This window comes from Antrostomus carolinensis, unplaced genomic scaffold (assembly GCF_000700745.2).
Source record: "Antrostomus carolinensis isolate BGI_N321 unplaced genomic scaffold, ASM70074v2 scaffold6360, whole genome shotgun sequence".
NCBI lineage: Eukaryota > Metazoa > Chordata > Aves > Caprimulgiformes > Caprimulgidae > Antrostomus > Antrostomus carolinensis.
The window spans coordinates 99,223-114,802 of NW_010286371.1; the positions used below are offsets into that span (position 1 = coordinate 99,223).

Consider the following 15,580-nt stretch of genomic DNA (forward strand, 5'->3'; position numbering starts at 1 on the left):
CCTAGCAATCAGAATTCCGAGATGCTTAATGTATATATAAATTCACATATGGGTGCACAATGCATTGCTCTCAAAAATCAAACCTTCTGTCCTGCAGGATCATATGTGTTTACAGCAGACTTTCTCTCATGTTCACATACATACATAGGGTGGAGCAAGCCCAGTGCCGGTTCATTTCCCTTTGAACCACAATCTCAACACATGTGCTGTAGTACTACCAAGAAGAGAAGAGAGGAACTAGTAACCATAATGCTTTGTGACACTGTTTCCCACAGCATTCTCCTGGAGAAACTGGCTGCTCACAGCTGGGTAAAAAACTGGCTGGATGGCCAGGCCCAAAGAGTGGTGGGGAATGGAGCTAAATCCAGTTGGTTGCTGGTCACCAGGGGTGTTCCCCAGGGCTCAGTAATGGGGCCAGTCCTGTTCTACACCTTTATCAATGATCTGGACAAGGGGATGGAGTGCACCCTCAGTAAGTTTGCAGATGACACCAAGCTGGGTGGAAGTGTTGATCTGCGTGAGGGTAGGGAGGCTCTGCAGAGGGATCTGGACAGACTAAATTGATGGGCCAGGACCAACTGCATGAGTTTCAGTAAGTCCAAATGCTGGGTTCTGCACTTTGGCCACAACCCCCAGCAGCACTACAGGCTTGGGAGTGGGTGTCTGGAGAGCTGCTCAGCAGAGAGGGACTTGGGGCTGTTGACTGATAGGCAGCTGAACATGATCCAGCAATGTGCCCAGGTGGCCCAGAAGGCCAACAGCACCCTGGCCTCTATCAGGAACAGCCTGGCCAGGAGGACCAGTGAAGTTATCTTACCCCTGTACTCAGCCCTGGTGAGGCCTCACCTTGAGTACTGTGTTCAGTTTTGGGCCCCTCACTCCAAGAAGGACATTGAGATGCTGGAGCATGTCCAGAGAAGGGCAACGGAGCTGGGGAAGGGGCTGGAGAACAAGTCTGAGGAGTGGCAGAGAGAACTGGGGTTGTTTAGCCTGGAGAAAAGGAGGCTGAGGGGAGACCTTATCGCTCTCTACAACTACCTGCAAGGTGGGTGTAGAGGGGTGGGGATTGGTCTCTTCTCCCAAATAACAAATGATAGGACAAGAGGAAATGGCCTCAAGTTGCTTCAAGGGCAGTTGAGATTGGATGTGAGGAAGAATTTCTTTCCTGAAAGGATTCTCAGGCATTGGAAGGGGTTGCCCAGGGCAGTGGTGGAGTCCCCATCCCTGGAGGTGTTTAAGAGCCGTGCAGACATAGAGCTTAAGGACATGGGTTAGTCGAGGACTTGTCAGTGTTGGGTTAATGATTGGACTTGACGACCTTAAAGGTCTTTTCCAACCTAGGCAATTCTGTGATTCTGCGATGTATTCAAAGATAGATCTGAGTATCCTTTTCAGTAACCCCTAAGATAGTTCAAATAACAACCCACAGGTACATCTGTAGAGAACTCCATGCTATGCAGCCTTACAGACTCAGTTACCTGGAAGCAAACATTGATGTCCATAATGCAAGTTACAGCTGTAGGACTATTCTGAAGAGAATCAAGCTTGTTTACTTCTACTTATATAACTGCTGCTGAAAAGAACTTCAGATGTTAGGGAAGGAGACATATTGCCCCTGAATCAGATCGAGTTCTGCTGGAATGGCCAGATAACTGAAGGATACTTCATCTGCCTGGTCTCATACAGAATTTTATGTAGTTCACTGTCCTTTTCTCCAAATGCAAACAGCTATTCACCTCAGAAGCTAACAGTTGCGAAGGAATAGCATCAGAAATCCTCTCAAGGATACCCTCCTGACAGAAGTACTAAGAGAGTCTTTCTGTGACTGGAAGGACAGTCTCAGCCTTGGAATAATACAGTTTAAGAAAGTGTCAAACTCTGCATTCACTCCAAAAACAAACTTTGGATGCATCCACAGGATTTCCACTGCTCTTGCAGCAGGAAGTAACCCCTACAGGAATGAAAATGGAACTCTGACAACTGTAACAGACAGATTTGTTATGAACTCAAATGATGCATTGTGAAGAGGCAGACTAAGCAACACAGCCTCACTGGTGGGCTGTAACATTCAGCAGCTGATGCCCAGGGGCTGCAAGAAGGCTCTGTCTAGTGAGATGCTGGACATTCACAAGCTCAAGTGAAGACTGCATGAAATAAGCACTGATTTTTCTAATAATAACTACATCTTACTAAGAATACATGGAAGAATTTGTTTCCAAATAGTCTCCGAGATACAAAGGTCTTTTTCTCTTATCTCTGTTTACAATGAGCACAAGACAGTCTCCAGCTGAAAAAGGATAAAGAATCAAACCCCTCAACCATCCATCCTTTCTTTCCCAATTAAAGCTTTCACTGAAGGCAAGTGTAGCAGTAATGAGTTACAGCCACCAATTCATTCCAGGGAAGAGGATCACACCTTCAAGGCGAGGAGGAGGCACATATGGAACTGGGACAGAACAAAGCTGAAAGGAGTGAAGCAAAACCAGGGTAAAGCTGAGATGAACAGAATCTGTGCTGATAAAAGCATACTTTCCTCAAGATTATGAGATGGCACTCAGGTCCTGTCCTCCTCCTACTCTGAAACATCAGTGAATCCCAACAGCAACCCATGCTGTATTTACTTAGCCAGGCTAATCTATCGGTATGAATTCCACTGCCTACTACACTAGTTTCAGAACGAGTGCAATGATCCAAGTGACTGCAGCCAATACGACATACACAGAAATTTCAGTGATTGCTTGATTTACAATGATGGGATTTTTTACCTTAAAAAAGGCAGGGGTATTGTGGGGGGCTTTTTAGGGTGGGTGTTTTGGTTTGGGGGGGGGGAGGGTTTGTGGGTTTGTCTCTTTGTTTGGTGGGGGGTTTTTTGTTGTTTTGTTTTGGTTTGTTTGTTGGTTGGGATTTTTTTTACATCATAGAAGAAATAATGTGTGAGGAAGTAACAAAAGTAACAGGAAGTAAAAGTTTAAAAAAACCTAGACAATAATTCTTCTGGATACTAGAAACTTCAGATTCAAATCCTGTTCATCAGACAGGGTCTAACTTGATCTAGTATTTCCTGTGGGTACAGGTTATAAAACTGTCACTAGTGTCAGTAATGTCATGATGGTTCTTCCCCCCCTTCCCATTCCCAGGGCTAAGTGTCTTTTGTGTAGATCTTCACAACAGATTCTAAATTATCATCAGTTTACGGTGATTTACTGATTAAAGTTTCAGATGCTGAACACAAGCTGAAGACTCTCCATAGAAAGAGTCCTTCCTGAAAGGTCACACTTATTTTTGTAATTCATTCAGCAGTAACCCAATACTTAGAACCAAGAAAAAAATAAACACTGTATTTACACCTTCTATCTTCTGTTTGTAGTTGCTTTTAAATTCATACAGAAGAGTCTTATTTGTTCCTATCAAAAAACCAAGGACCCACTCAAGTGTTTCCTAATTCTGACAACTATGAGCACCTCTGGAATTTATTTTAGCCTTTTCTCTTGAGCAGAGAAAGTTTTTCTAAGGAACATGAAACGTGAAGCAGTTTAACCTCTTCAGCTATAGTCAGGATTGTGTTTAGAGCTCTTGTTTCCACTGGAAGCTATCCTTAAATTATTCAAGGATTTGGTTCCTCCTCCGAGAAGAAATACATCATCTCGACATACCAAGTCTCTGGTCAGAGCCTGCCTGGAGAAGGACGCTCTTTTCCATGCTACTAAAACTCTGTTTTCCAATATATTACTTAACCACCAACCTGGTTACTTCCACACTTAGTGACTTTAACAGAAACATCAAAAGCACAGAGATTATAGGATGAGATCATAGATTAGATTAGACAGTTACCTTGTTTCCAGCTGATTTCATTACCATAAACTTGAAGTAAACTCCTCAGGAAATCTTTTGCATTGAAGCAAATAATTGGAACTTTGCTTTGTAGCATTTGAAACAACACTTGCCTGCACAGAAGTTGTTCATTAACACACACACTGTTACTATTACATTTAGTGAATCTATTTACTTTATGCATTTAATTAGCACCTAATACTAAACAGTTAACACAAGACATTTCTTTATTCCTGTAAGAACAGAATACTGTATTTGAATATTAAATTTTTAATTCAGTAATACCTGAAGCTTCATTCTATAATAAATTAAACATCCTAGCAGCTACGCCTTGCCATGCGTTTATAAAGAAAACAAATCCTTATTTGACACTCAAAATTAAATGCAATCTTAATCTGAAACAGCAACTGGCACACCCATAATACTTCAATATACTCAGATAAGATCACAGAGGCTTCTGAGTTAACGTGGTATTGTAAAATCATGATTTAAAAGTTACTAGACAATCTAAATTGCCATAATTGCCTAGTGTTAATGTGCTACTTAAATCTAGTATGCTTCATCTTCGTCACATTTCTCCAGTCCTTTTGAAAATGTCAATAAATCCTACATCCATGCTATTTAAAATAGATTTTACAGATTATATATATTAGTATATAGATTTTACTTTTTTATTATTATTTTTTAAAAAAGCTCTATTTTGAGCAATATAAAAAATAATTTTTATAGAGCTCTCAAATCCATTTACCTTTGGTGGTATGCAACCACAGTACCAAGTTTTTGGACATCTTAGAAATCGTGTAGATCATGAAGTATTGTATACAGTGTAGATCCACTATTAAACAACTGCACCATTCTTACAAAAAATTACCTATGGTTTTATCTAAATACTAATACACTTATTCAACTTTATTATTGAATTTTTACTGTTCATATGCACACGCTTTATTGATATGTTATTCTCAATTCAGAACCACCTATATTCAAACTAACAACAAGTTATTAAACTAGTTGTCATATAACTCCAGTATTACAGCTGGAGAAGTGATTTGTTTCAAGTCACAGTGGAGCAGTGGCAAAGATGCAACTAACAACCAAGTCCAACATCTTGCAAATGAATGCTTTGTAATTTAATAACCCAAATTCAGCATTTACAATAAAGTAATTACTGAAAGTCATAAAATACTCAAATGAAGTTTTAATATGCAACTACTATGTCTAAGAATCAGACTGACTTCTCATTTCTCCCTTTATGAGATACTATTTCAAAGTCAATAGTAAAGAATAAAAATGGATTTTGGTTACACTAACTGGAAGTTTAAAACATAATCCAACTTTTTTAAAAAGTTAGTCCAACTATTAAACAGATACATAAAGTATTTCCTTTAGAAAAATATCTTGTAATTTTGATGTAACCTTATTACTGAATATTAGGAAAAAATCATTTGGGATCTCAAAAGACTAGATAAAAAACATACTAGATAAGAAACGCAGTTCAGGAAGTAGAAGATAAGATACAAGAAAGATAAAACTGGATTAATCATATTTTTTGGTGCCATATAGGTGTAAGTTGTTTATAAAGGATTTCTAAGTGAATGTGAACAGCTACTACCGGAACCCCAACCTCGTTCTGCAGGGCTATTCCTGTTTGGTTTCTGTTAGCCCAGGCTTGACACAGAACCAATACAGCTAATATGAAATTCAATGAGCCTGATGTGTAAGATTTAAGCCTGGGCCAACCAACATCATTGTTGCTAAAGGCATATGTAAAGCAAAACAGTATTTTTTCCTACAAACTCTCACCAAGTAAATTTCTTGTGAGCCTGTTGTTCTTGTTGCCAAAGAGGTGACCATTCAATTTTTAAATAAATTAATTTATCATTTTCATTAGCAGCATCCCAAGCACAGTCAGTTGAAGAGTAACTGGAAGGGCAAGGATGATCAGTCCGATTCTTCACTAACACAACAACTCCTTTTACCGATGAGGTCAAGACCTGTTAAAGCATAATTAAAATAGTGTTTCCTGACAGATTTTATGCACTCCTATAAAGACAATTTCCTGAATATTTTATAATATGAAATCTCTTACATACACTGGTTATTGCACACATCATTGACACAGTAGGGGAAGATGGAAGTGTTTCAGCCTTGAAACAAAAATCCAGTGACAGATGTAGTAAAAAGCAGGAAAAAAATATTCTAATTCAAACAACCTCTCTTTAAGTACACAAATGCCTGTTCAGTCCAAGTGGTTTCATTTTTTTTTCTTAAGTTCTATTTAATAACTAAAAATAAAATGTAGTCTGAAATACTAAGGTTTCCTTCATTTTACATTTATATACAATACAGCAATAACACACAAACCTGGTCCAGGTTCTAGGCTCCCCGTGAACATGGTTTTTGTCTTTCAGAGTCACACGCAAAGTTCAAATGGTTCTACAAAACTGACTCTAAACAAACACATCATTCACTAACCTGCTCTGAGTTGAGCTGTGAAGAACCATCTTGAAATATCATAGTAGTTACAAAAGCCACTGCCTGTTCTATAGTTGCAAGCAATTGTCTTTTTTCTTCACATCCCAAACTCCTGATATCACAAGGATAATTTCCAGAAGACTCTGCTTGTCCAGAAGTACAGTTGTATCTTCTTTCAGGTGAAGAAGTGTAAGTCTTCACAGGCAATCTTCTTGTTTTCTCTGAACAACATGCAGGTACACCTTGCTTTCTTTTAAGGGGAGCAGCTACATTCTTTTCACCACCCTTCAGATTTTTTGCTCCTCCTGAAAGATTTCTCTCTCTATATCCCCATGTTGGCAAGTCTAAACCCTGGTAATAGCTGACTGTTTTGATATCTTGACAGCAAAGCATTTCATCAGTATGTACTGTCCTGACTGTCTGACCAGTAGTGCTTATTTCAGGGCTGGCAGATGTTTTCAATAAGGTAATTGGGGAATCATGAATCTCCTGGAAAAATTCACAATTTTTTAGTGAACCAATTATTCAACTTATTAGGAGAAATAAAAATAAATGTAAAGGACTTAATTTAGATAAGCTTTGAATGAAGTGATATGCTACTAAAAAATTGTTGATACTAACAAAACAAAGAGTCAGTTTAGGGGTAGCATACTACATAAAACAAAATTTAAGTATTTATCAGTAAATATTATTTTGTTGATTGATATTGCTTACACCCAAAACACCACTGTTTTTTAATCTTAGTCCAACACTAAAAATGACAAATTAACAACTGTAAGATGCATCTACTCCAGCAGCCTGTCTTCCATAGTGACTTTCTTTGAAGAGAGGAGACCATTCATTTCCATCTTTAGCTTCAATATTCAGAGCTTTTTTCATGACAGCTTAGAGAAACTTAAAGAACTTTTGGCAAGGGACCATAATGACTGCTTTGGAAATTCAAGTACACTGAGTCAACTGGATCTCCACCAACTTCTTCAAACATCTTACAAGATTGTAACATGTAACAAAAATATATACTAAAGTCACACTGAAGAAGTATTATCAGGTGTATGAATAAATATTATATTCTATTCTGTTTAATCCACTGTGCCCAGAACAGCTTTCCTACTCCAGGTAGTCCCTGGATCCCTTTGCAGCAGTATGCTATTAAATATTATTAAGCAAGAATTTGCATGGCAATGTTATGATTCTACTCCTTGATCCTCGATTTCCTACAGGAATTTCCTTGGTATACTACCGGTCCTAGTATTTTCTTACTAATTATTTTGCTAGTTTCTTCTATAATGTTTTCAGCTGAGACAGATACTGTCTTGATTTCATAAACAAAGACTCTGGAATGGAAATCACAACCTTTCCAAGACTCCCCAGAGCAAATGTGTGTTTAACTATTTGCAGGTATATAGAGTTCTATCTTTGCTCAATACTCCTCTTATGCCTTGAACATCTACAAGTCTTACAGGAGCTGGCAAGATTTCAATTCGTGAGGCATTTGAAAAGATGATGTATTATTAGGGATGCATTAGTGAAGCTGCTTCTCAAAGTTTATTTGCCTATACTATTGTATATTTACATTTAAATTACTCAAATGGGGCAAATATAAAATACAAATTCTCAGAAGTTCAGCTTTTCACATGATGACATTTTTTAGTAGTCTCCTTCGTACTGTCTTTAGCCATACTTATTCTTCCCAGACAGATTTTAGTATTCATTTTAAGTCTCCAATATTCTGTTTTGAATAAATCCCTATACCACCTACAAATGTTTTGGTTTTGGAGGGGAAAATCCATATATTTTCTTTTAAAAGCTCCTTCATTTGTATGTAACTTCCTTTTTTGAAATGAAACATTCCTGTAGTGACTTATCTTATAATGCCTCAGAAAGTTTATAGTCCCTGTCAGAGCATCTTTCATCAGGAAGATTGTGAACCTGACCTCACACAGAATCAAATAAAAATCAATTTCTCTTGTGAGTCCTCTAACCATTCCACAAAGCAGTTTTCTCCTAATTTTTAGTCTCAGCAACATGGATAAGCAAAATATTCACCCACTCCACTGAAAAGTAACTGAAGCCTCTCATAATTACTATATTTTCTGCTCTTGTAGCACAGCCTGTTTCCTTCAGTACCTCTGCTGTCATTTTCATTCCAAAAACTAAGGCCTTCTTACTTCAAAAGAACCACAAGTCACTGCTGTGCAGGGCTCCCATCCATTCCCCAAGACGATAGTTTTCATGATCAAAGGATATTGTCCATCTCTATTCAATCTGTATTGTCTGAGCAAGCCAGAATGACAAAGCCAACAGTTTTTTGGGGTTTTTTTCTAGTTTTGCAACATTCTTCAACCCAGTTCCCGTATTCCTGAACCTCAGAACTATGGAGTCAAAAGAAGAAAACGGCTGAGACTGTTTGAGATCATACTTCACAGCATCAACTCTACAGCAAAAGTACAATTAACAGGTTCTAAGTAAATAGAAAAAGGGAGCTAATTAAGCTTTTGCTACCACTAAAATGAACAGTGGTTGTTCTGAACAAAGACAATTTAATTGGACTTAGGCAATGCTAATCAAAAAGTGGGTACTATAAAAAGTTACCAGAAGTGGAAAAATAACATCACAGAAGGATCAGACACTTAAGAGCTGTAGAAAGACAAGTAATTCACTCAAGTGTATTCTCCAGTCAAACTGGAAATAGTTTTATTGTTCAACACAATAGAATTTGAATTAGGACACTCAAGTAATTATAGAATCAGGAATAAGCAATTCTTTTAAAGGTTCAAAAATAAGAACAAAACAAGTTTAATTATCAAGTCAGAATAATACAGCTGGAACTACAATTAACCACAGAGAGAAACAGCAGCTTCCAGGAAGAACTGATCTACTAATGACATGGCTGGAAGTAGAGAAAACAACTCCCAGGACATAGTTTCATAATTTATGTGTGGATGTAGGAAAATTTCACTAGATGTAGAGAGTCAAAATCACCTCATCAGCAGAAAAAGGGGTCCTGCTACTACCCACATGCGCCCACAGCTGCATGTCTATCTATAGGTCAATTTCATTTGTAGGAAACTACCCCACCCCACAACAGAAGCCAGTTTCCTGCATCTTGAGCAACCTGAACAGACTCCCTGAAGTGCGCAACATGCACCAGAGTCAGAGTAAGGAAGGCTATGAAATTTGCAGCTGGGACAGGAGTATATTTGCAGTATCTGCAACTCATCAATCAACTCCACAGATCTTACAATCACGGCCTGCATTGGGGCCGTTGCAGTTATCCATTCCCATTCTTGTACTGGTGCTCACTCGCACGCAGACTAAACCAAATCCAGAGAGATGATAGAACTAAAAATTAAACTTCCTAATACAAAGTAATTAATTTTTCATATCAATCAGCTTCCTTTATGACTATCTGTTAGTGATTTTCAGTGACAGAGGTCTAAGAACATTTTTAAACCCTAGTACCTATCTAGAAGTGGCAGCTTCATTTGTTCCTCATCAGTCTGTCAAAAGACTAACTTCCTATAAAAGGGATAAAAAAGAGGGGCCAAGACTGTCATAGATGAATAGCTGCCAAGTGCAAAATAAGACAGAGAAAAATTATCTGAACTCTAAGTGTATGCAACATGTTGCGATAAAGCTTATTATGAAAGAGCCACTCTCTTAACAGTTTCAAACCTGCTATAAAAAGACTGCTTTTAGTGGTCTTCAATCTTACAATATGCTTGCCTTTTCATGTTTCAGATGTGCATCCTTATCACCTAGTTTATTTTCCTTTGTCTTCTCTACACCTTTAAAAAAAAAAAACAAAATGGGAAACATTTTACAATACAAATGAATCTGAGAGCAACGCACAGAACTTGGGTTACATACAGTGTTACATTACTGACACTTTTACCAAACCTAGAATAATTGCAATAAAATTTTCTCTGACAACCATTTTACTCAAATTAGTATCATTCACGCTTAAAAGGGCCCTGCAGGTTCCTAAATATTCATATGCAAAACCGTGCTCTGTCTCCATTAAGAAAAAATTAATTCAAATTTGCTACAAAGCAGACAAACATTTTCCACAGTATTCAGAAGAGGCATTAGTACAGTCCCATAAATGTACATATTTCCTTCTTTCAAAAAAACCCATCCCATCTGGGTCAAAGTCAAGAAGAAAAGGGGCATAGGCAAGAAGAAAAAAAAAAAAAACCTACCAAAAAACAAACTCTATACACTTTACTTTACACAGTGTAACTGTTTTCTTGGAATTAGGCAGTATTATTCCACAATAATTTTCTTCAGTAAAACACTATTTTAGCATATCATGCTCTACAGAGAACTGATCATGCTTCATCTGCAGACGATAACTTTTTCACATTGTTCCTCTTCCTGATTGTGTTGGGTTTGTGTGTGTGGGGGGAGGGGTTGTTTTTTTGGTAGTGGGGGAAGGGCCACCTTGTGAGAGCAAAAAGCTCCCCTGGCTCCAAGGTGAAGACCCCTCAGCCCAGGCTGAGCCCATGAGCACTAGAGAAACGCCTCTGTGAATCCATATTTGTGAGGGGAAGTGCTGCCCTGGAAAGAGGTAGGTGGAGGTGAACCCAGAAGAGAGGCCATTGCCTTGACCAAAGACAACCATCAGCCTAAACAAAGGACAGACAGAGCTTCGTTGCCAGAGGAAAAGACAGAGACCCACACCCAGTTCACCTGATGGAGTAGGGGAAAACAAAGTCTCCTGCAGTCCATGGCGATTCAATGGTGGAGCAGAGACCCACATGTAGGACACGGAGGACTCCACACTGGAGCAGAGAAACTGAGCCCAAGGGCAAGTGTGACTGGAATTGAGACCCTGAGAGACACTCAATGCCAGAGCAAGGGGGATCCCCAGAGTGGGGGGGTGAGTCTGCATCCTGTGGATGTCCCCATGCCAGCGCCAGGAGCTGAGCCGGAAAAGGTCCGTGACTCCATGGGAAGCTTGCTTTGGAACATCTTGTTCCTGGACTTTCATGCTGGGAAGAGTGACAATGGAGCGGCAGAGGTGAACTGACTGAACCCCCATTCCCTGTCCCCTGTGCCACTGGGGGGGAGAAGGTAGAGAAATGGGGAGCAAAGTGATTTGAGCCCAGGAAGAAGGGAGGGGTGGGGGGGAGGTGTAATAAAGATGTGGTTGTTATGTCTCACTGGGCTGCTCGGATGATTTACAATGAATTAAACTGATTTTTCTTCCCCAAGTTGAGTCTGCTTTGCCCGTGACCATAACTGGTGAGTGAGCCATCCCTGTCCTCATCCTGATCTGTGCCCCTTTGTTGTGACTCCCATCCCATCTCACCAGGTGAGGGGAGTGAGTGCAGGACCACAAGTGAAGACTGGAACAACAGAACATGGGAAGAGCCTGGCGATAATTACAAACTGGGTAAGTACAGGAAGAAGGGGGGAGGGAAAAGAGAACTGCACTCTCTAGAGTTTGCAATTAGTTAGGATGCCTTTATCTCTAGATTCTTTTCTTTTACTGCCCAGTCAAAAGACACCTCATGAGCAAAATATGTATTTTCTCCCTTTCTTTCTCCCCTTCTAACTCTGGTCCATACCAAGCACAACACTCCACTAATACGAATTCAGCTATGAAATTTGCATTACCAGCAGCAAGACACATTCTGAATGTAACTTACTGATGACCAATGTCAAACAAAGCATAAGGTGATCTATTTCCTGAAACTGTTTCGAAAAAAATTTATCTAGGTAAACCAGGATCCTGTACTTAAAATACTAAAAAAAGCATTTTCAAAGAGTAACTAGCTTAGTCTCCAGAACTAACTAAGGTTATTGCTGTACAGTATTACACGCAGGTTCATGTTGGTGGATGTGTATAACCAGTTATTTATCTCCAGATCAGACATCAAACCCAAGCTGTTAGAATAGTGAATCTGGCAGAGCTGTATTTGTAGCTTCAAACATTTTAGGTATGGTTTTCTTGCCACTTCCTACAACAACAAAATTGAAATTATAGTAACTGAGTTTACGTTCAGTACTTTTAATTGTTTCATAGCTAGATGCTTTTTCTTGACAAACTCACTCTCCAGAGAAGATGAAGATTACACTTCTCTCCTGCAGCACACGGTATTCAGTATGGCAGGTATCTAAAGAACTAAGCTGCTTCAAATCTCTGGTTTATGAAAAAGTATCACCAGATGGCAGCAGAAAACCATCCATGCTTTCAAACTCCTTAAGGCTACATGGAACCATTACAAGCTCTACTGCAAAGATAACCACAGAATTTCACCCTAGTTCAACACTGCAGATTATCTGTCCTATTTGAACACTATATTTACCTTCTAAAGACAAACAGTTTTTCCAGTAAGTAGAATTTAATCTTTAAAGAACTATTAATAAAATGTAGTTCAATTCAGTTTGAAACAGACCAACTAACATGACAGGTTTGGGGGATTTGTTTGTTTGGGTTTTGGTTTTGTTTTTTTTTTTTAAGGAAGGCAAACCTTTTCTTCTCTCCAGAGCCACGATGATCAGCTAAAGCTATGCATATAGGCAATTTTCTAAAAGCAATTCAAACAAATTTGTTCTTAAGCCTGTACAGTAGAAACAATTGTGTGTAATTACTACATGGAAAACAAGAGCAAGAAAAGCTAGTCATGGGACCTGCTGCCACTAAATGCTCATACTGTTCTTTCACTCCCCAGTGAATAAGGATTTAGCTGCACTACAAAGAAGACAGCAAGCTCATTTGGTTAAAGATACCAGATACCTTCATGGTGTTTTTTAAAAAAGAGAACCTGTAATTTTACAGATCGACAGGAAGTGAATGGATCAAGAGCACACAACACAACACGATATAGATAGCACACAGCACAGAGAGCTCCTCCAGCCAGGACAAAACCCATTGCACAGGAAAATCAAGCAAGGGGAAATGACAAGGTAGCAAGAGAAGCAGAATGGCAATTAAGCTGAAGCAGAAAAGATCTGATTTATCTGGGTTTTGGTCCAACCACTTTAAAATGAATCCCATTATTTCCTCAAATAGATATCACTGATTTACACAGCAATGAACTACTGCCCTTTTCACTGCTACACATCAGGCTCCACTGATCCAATACTTTACTACTGAAAGAAAAACCCGGACTGTTATTTACATAAAACTGAGGCTGCAACAAACACCACTTACATGAGAACAAACACCACCTTTAAATCCCATTGACCAGATAATGTTCCAGGACCTAGTTCTCAGGAGAAAAGAGACAAATGAAACTGAGCAAAATTCTAACTTTCTATCTACTTCTTCCCAGAGCTACGAGAGTGGCAGACTATGAAATGCACAGAATTGAGAATAAAAATTCCATCTTGCAAAACCTCCCTAGTGTCCACAACATTCTGAGGAAGATTTGCTCAACAGCCAAAGATGTGCTGAGGTACTTTTACCATTACCTAATTTCCTCTATCACTGGGACTTCTGTTCTCTCTTCCCCCTAGAATTTCACAAGTGGCACATGAACATGAGTTTAAAGGACAGACATGAGTCTGGAGAGTTCACACGCCTTCTGGCAAGTTCCCAGTACCTGTAGCAATCCTGAAATATCTAGTCCAGAGTCAAGTCAACATGTACATTTAATTTACATTATTAGTTAATTAACAAGTTGAAATTCTCATCTACTTCTACACCACACAGCAGGAAAAGGAAGAAAAAAAAACAATGAAATTGAGGGTACTTGTAATATCCCAGCTGCTTGCACTCACACAGCATTATTTAACCCGAAAAGTCCCAGCAAATGTCACAGTCCCTTTTCTAAACTTGGAAACTTAAATTCTCACTTTTTTTTTTTCTTTTTAAACAGGGACTAGAGATTTGATACTGGGTTTTTTTTTGTTTGGGTTTCGGTTTTTGAACCAAAAATAGAAAGACTTAAATAGGCTAAGATTTACTCACTCTGGTTATTTTTTCTGCTAGTCTGAACTTCTGCTACAGGAATAGACTGCAAAGCTGTCATAATCCTCTGAGCGATATCAGACAAAGGCACTTCAGAAGTCTCACATCCTATGTATGATGTGTACTGTTCCATTTTTAAGATTAAACCTAAATACAGAACACACACAAATCATGCTTGATACAAGGTTCACAGAACAATTTGCACTTACATTCTCTTGAAATTAAAGACAAAATATGAACATCTTCAGACATTCATTCTCCTTGATAGAAAATGCCGTTTCTTCCCTGATAGGCCTATCAGTTTTCAAGTATTGTAAATAAAAATTAGCAAATTGTAATAATTTACAAAAACTAAGTGAAAATTCTTTGAAATAGTGTTTTAATACACCAATAAAAAATTAAGGAGTCCTATTAAGTAAAGCTAACTTCTAATTTAAAAAAAACTGACAAATAAAACAAGAATTATAATTTGTGTCCAAAATCCTTCCCCTGTCCTCAACATCTTCAAACTAGTCTAGATCTAGCTTATGCAGACATTTACTGTTACTGGTGCTCAGATTTTATCAAGAAAAAAACTTTTTCAAGTAACTGCCAAAATAGTCAACACAAGATGAAAGAAACAAATATTACTCTCAAACTATACAAACATTAGTGATGTGCTGTTTCAGAAAATACTAATCATAAAAGACCTCTGTTCCCGAAAACTTTGTATAATTGATGTACTCAAGTACTATTAAATACCAATATAATTAAAATAGTTACTACAGTTTATTCATCAATTTAAGAAACAGGTCAGCAACATCTAAAGTATCTACAAGCTTTGACTGCAGCTGTTGCTGTTCTAAATTTTAGCCTTTTTTGAAAAGCAGTTGCTTTTCCAGTTGACCTGTAGCCAATGCTTGGCGAACCCCAAGATACAACACATATGGGAGGATGAAAAACAAGTGTCCATACTGATTACTTTGTTGACTTTACATACTTCGACCAGAACTATGCATAAAACCTACCAGAAACGCAAAATAAATATCCAGCATTTTCAAAATACTTAAAGGATTCAGGCTGTACAAGTTAATTGCTCTACCAAAAACTGCTGTTAAGCAAATTATTCCTATAGAAGTTAATAACTGGAGTCCTGTTACTCATATCTTCTCCCATTAAGTCCAGTGCATGAGTAGACTTTCAAGTCAAGTTTAACTATTGAGTAAACAGTATTTCCTCTGCTTACATGGAAATATTTTAGTTAGCTCAAGACCACAGGCAGATTGCAAGTTTGAATACTTAGAAGTACAAACATTTGTATCTAGATTCAAAAAGGAAGGTCCGTCACGCTGCATTAGTATTGGCTACAGGTAT

At 38.4% G+C, this 15,580-nt stretch overlaps 1 protein-coding gene across 1 annotated transcript in view; it reads right to left on the reverse strand.

Annotated features, from left to right (window-relative positions):
• The window catches only part of POLN (DNA polymerase nu), a 103,077-nt gene extending 88,717 nt beyond the window's left edge, over window positions 1-14,360 (reverse strand). The window contains exons 1-5 of the mRNA XM_010165470.1: window positions 14,228-14,360; window positions 10,033-10,094; window positions 6,307-6,795; window positions 5,635-5,825; window positions 3,832-3,944 (exon numbers count right to left, since the gene is read on the reverse strand). Coding sequence (XP_010163772.1) covers window positions 3,832-3,944; window positions 5,635-5,825; window positions 6,307-6,795; window positions 10,033-10,094; window positions 14,228-14,360 — 988 coding nt within the window. The remainder of the gene's footprint in view (window positions 1-3,831; window positions 3,945-5,634; window positions 5,826-6,306; window positions 6,796-10,032; window positions 10,095-14,227) is intronic.
• Window positions 14,361-15,580: the final 1,220 nt, after the last annotated feature.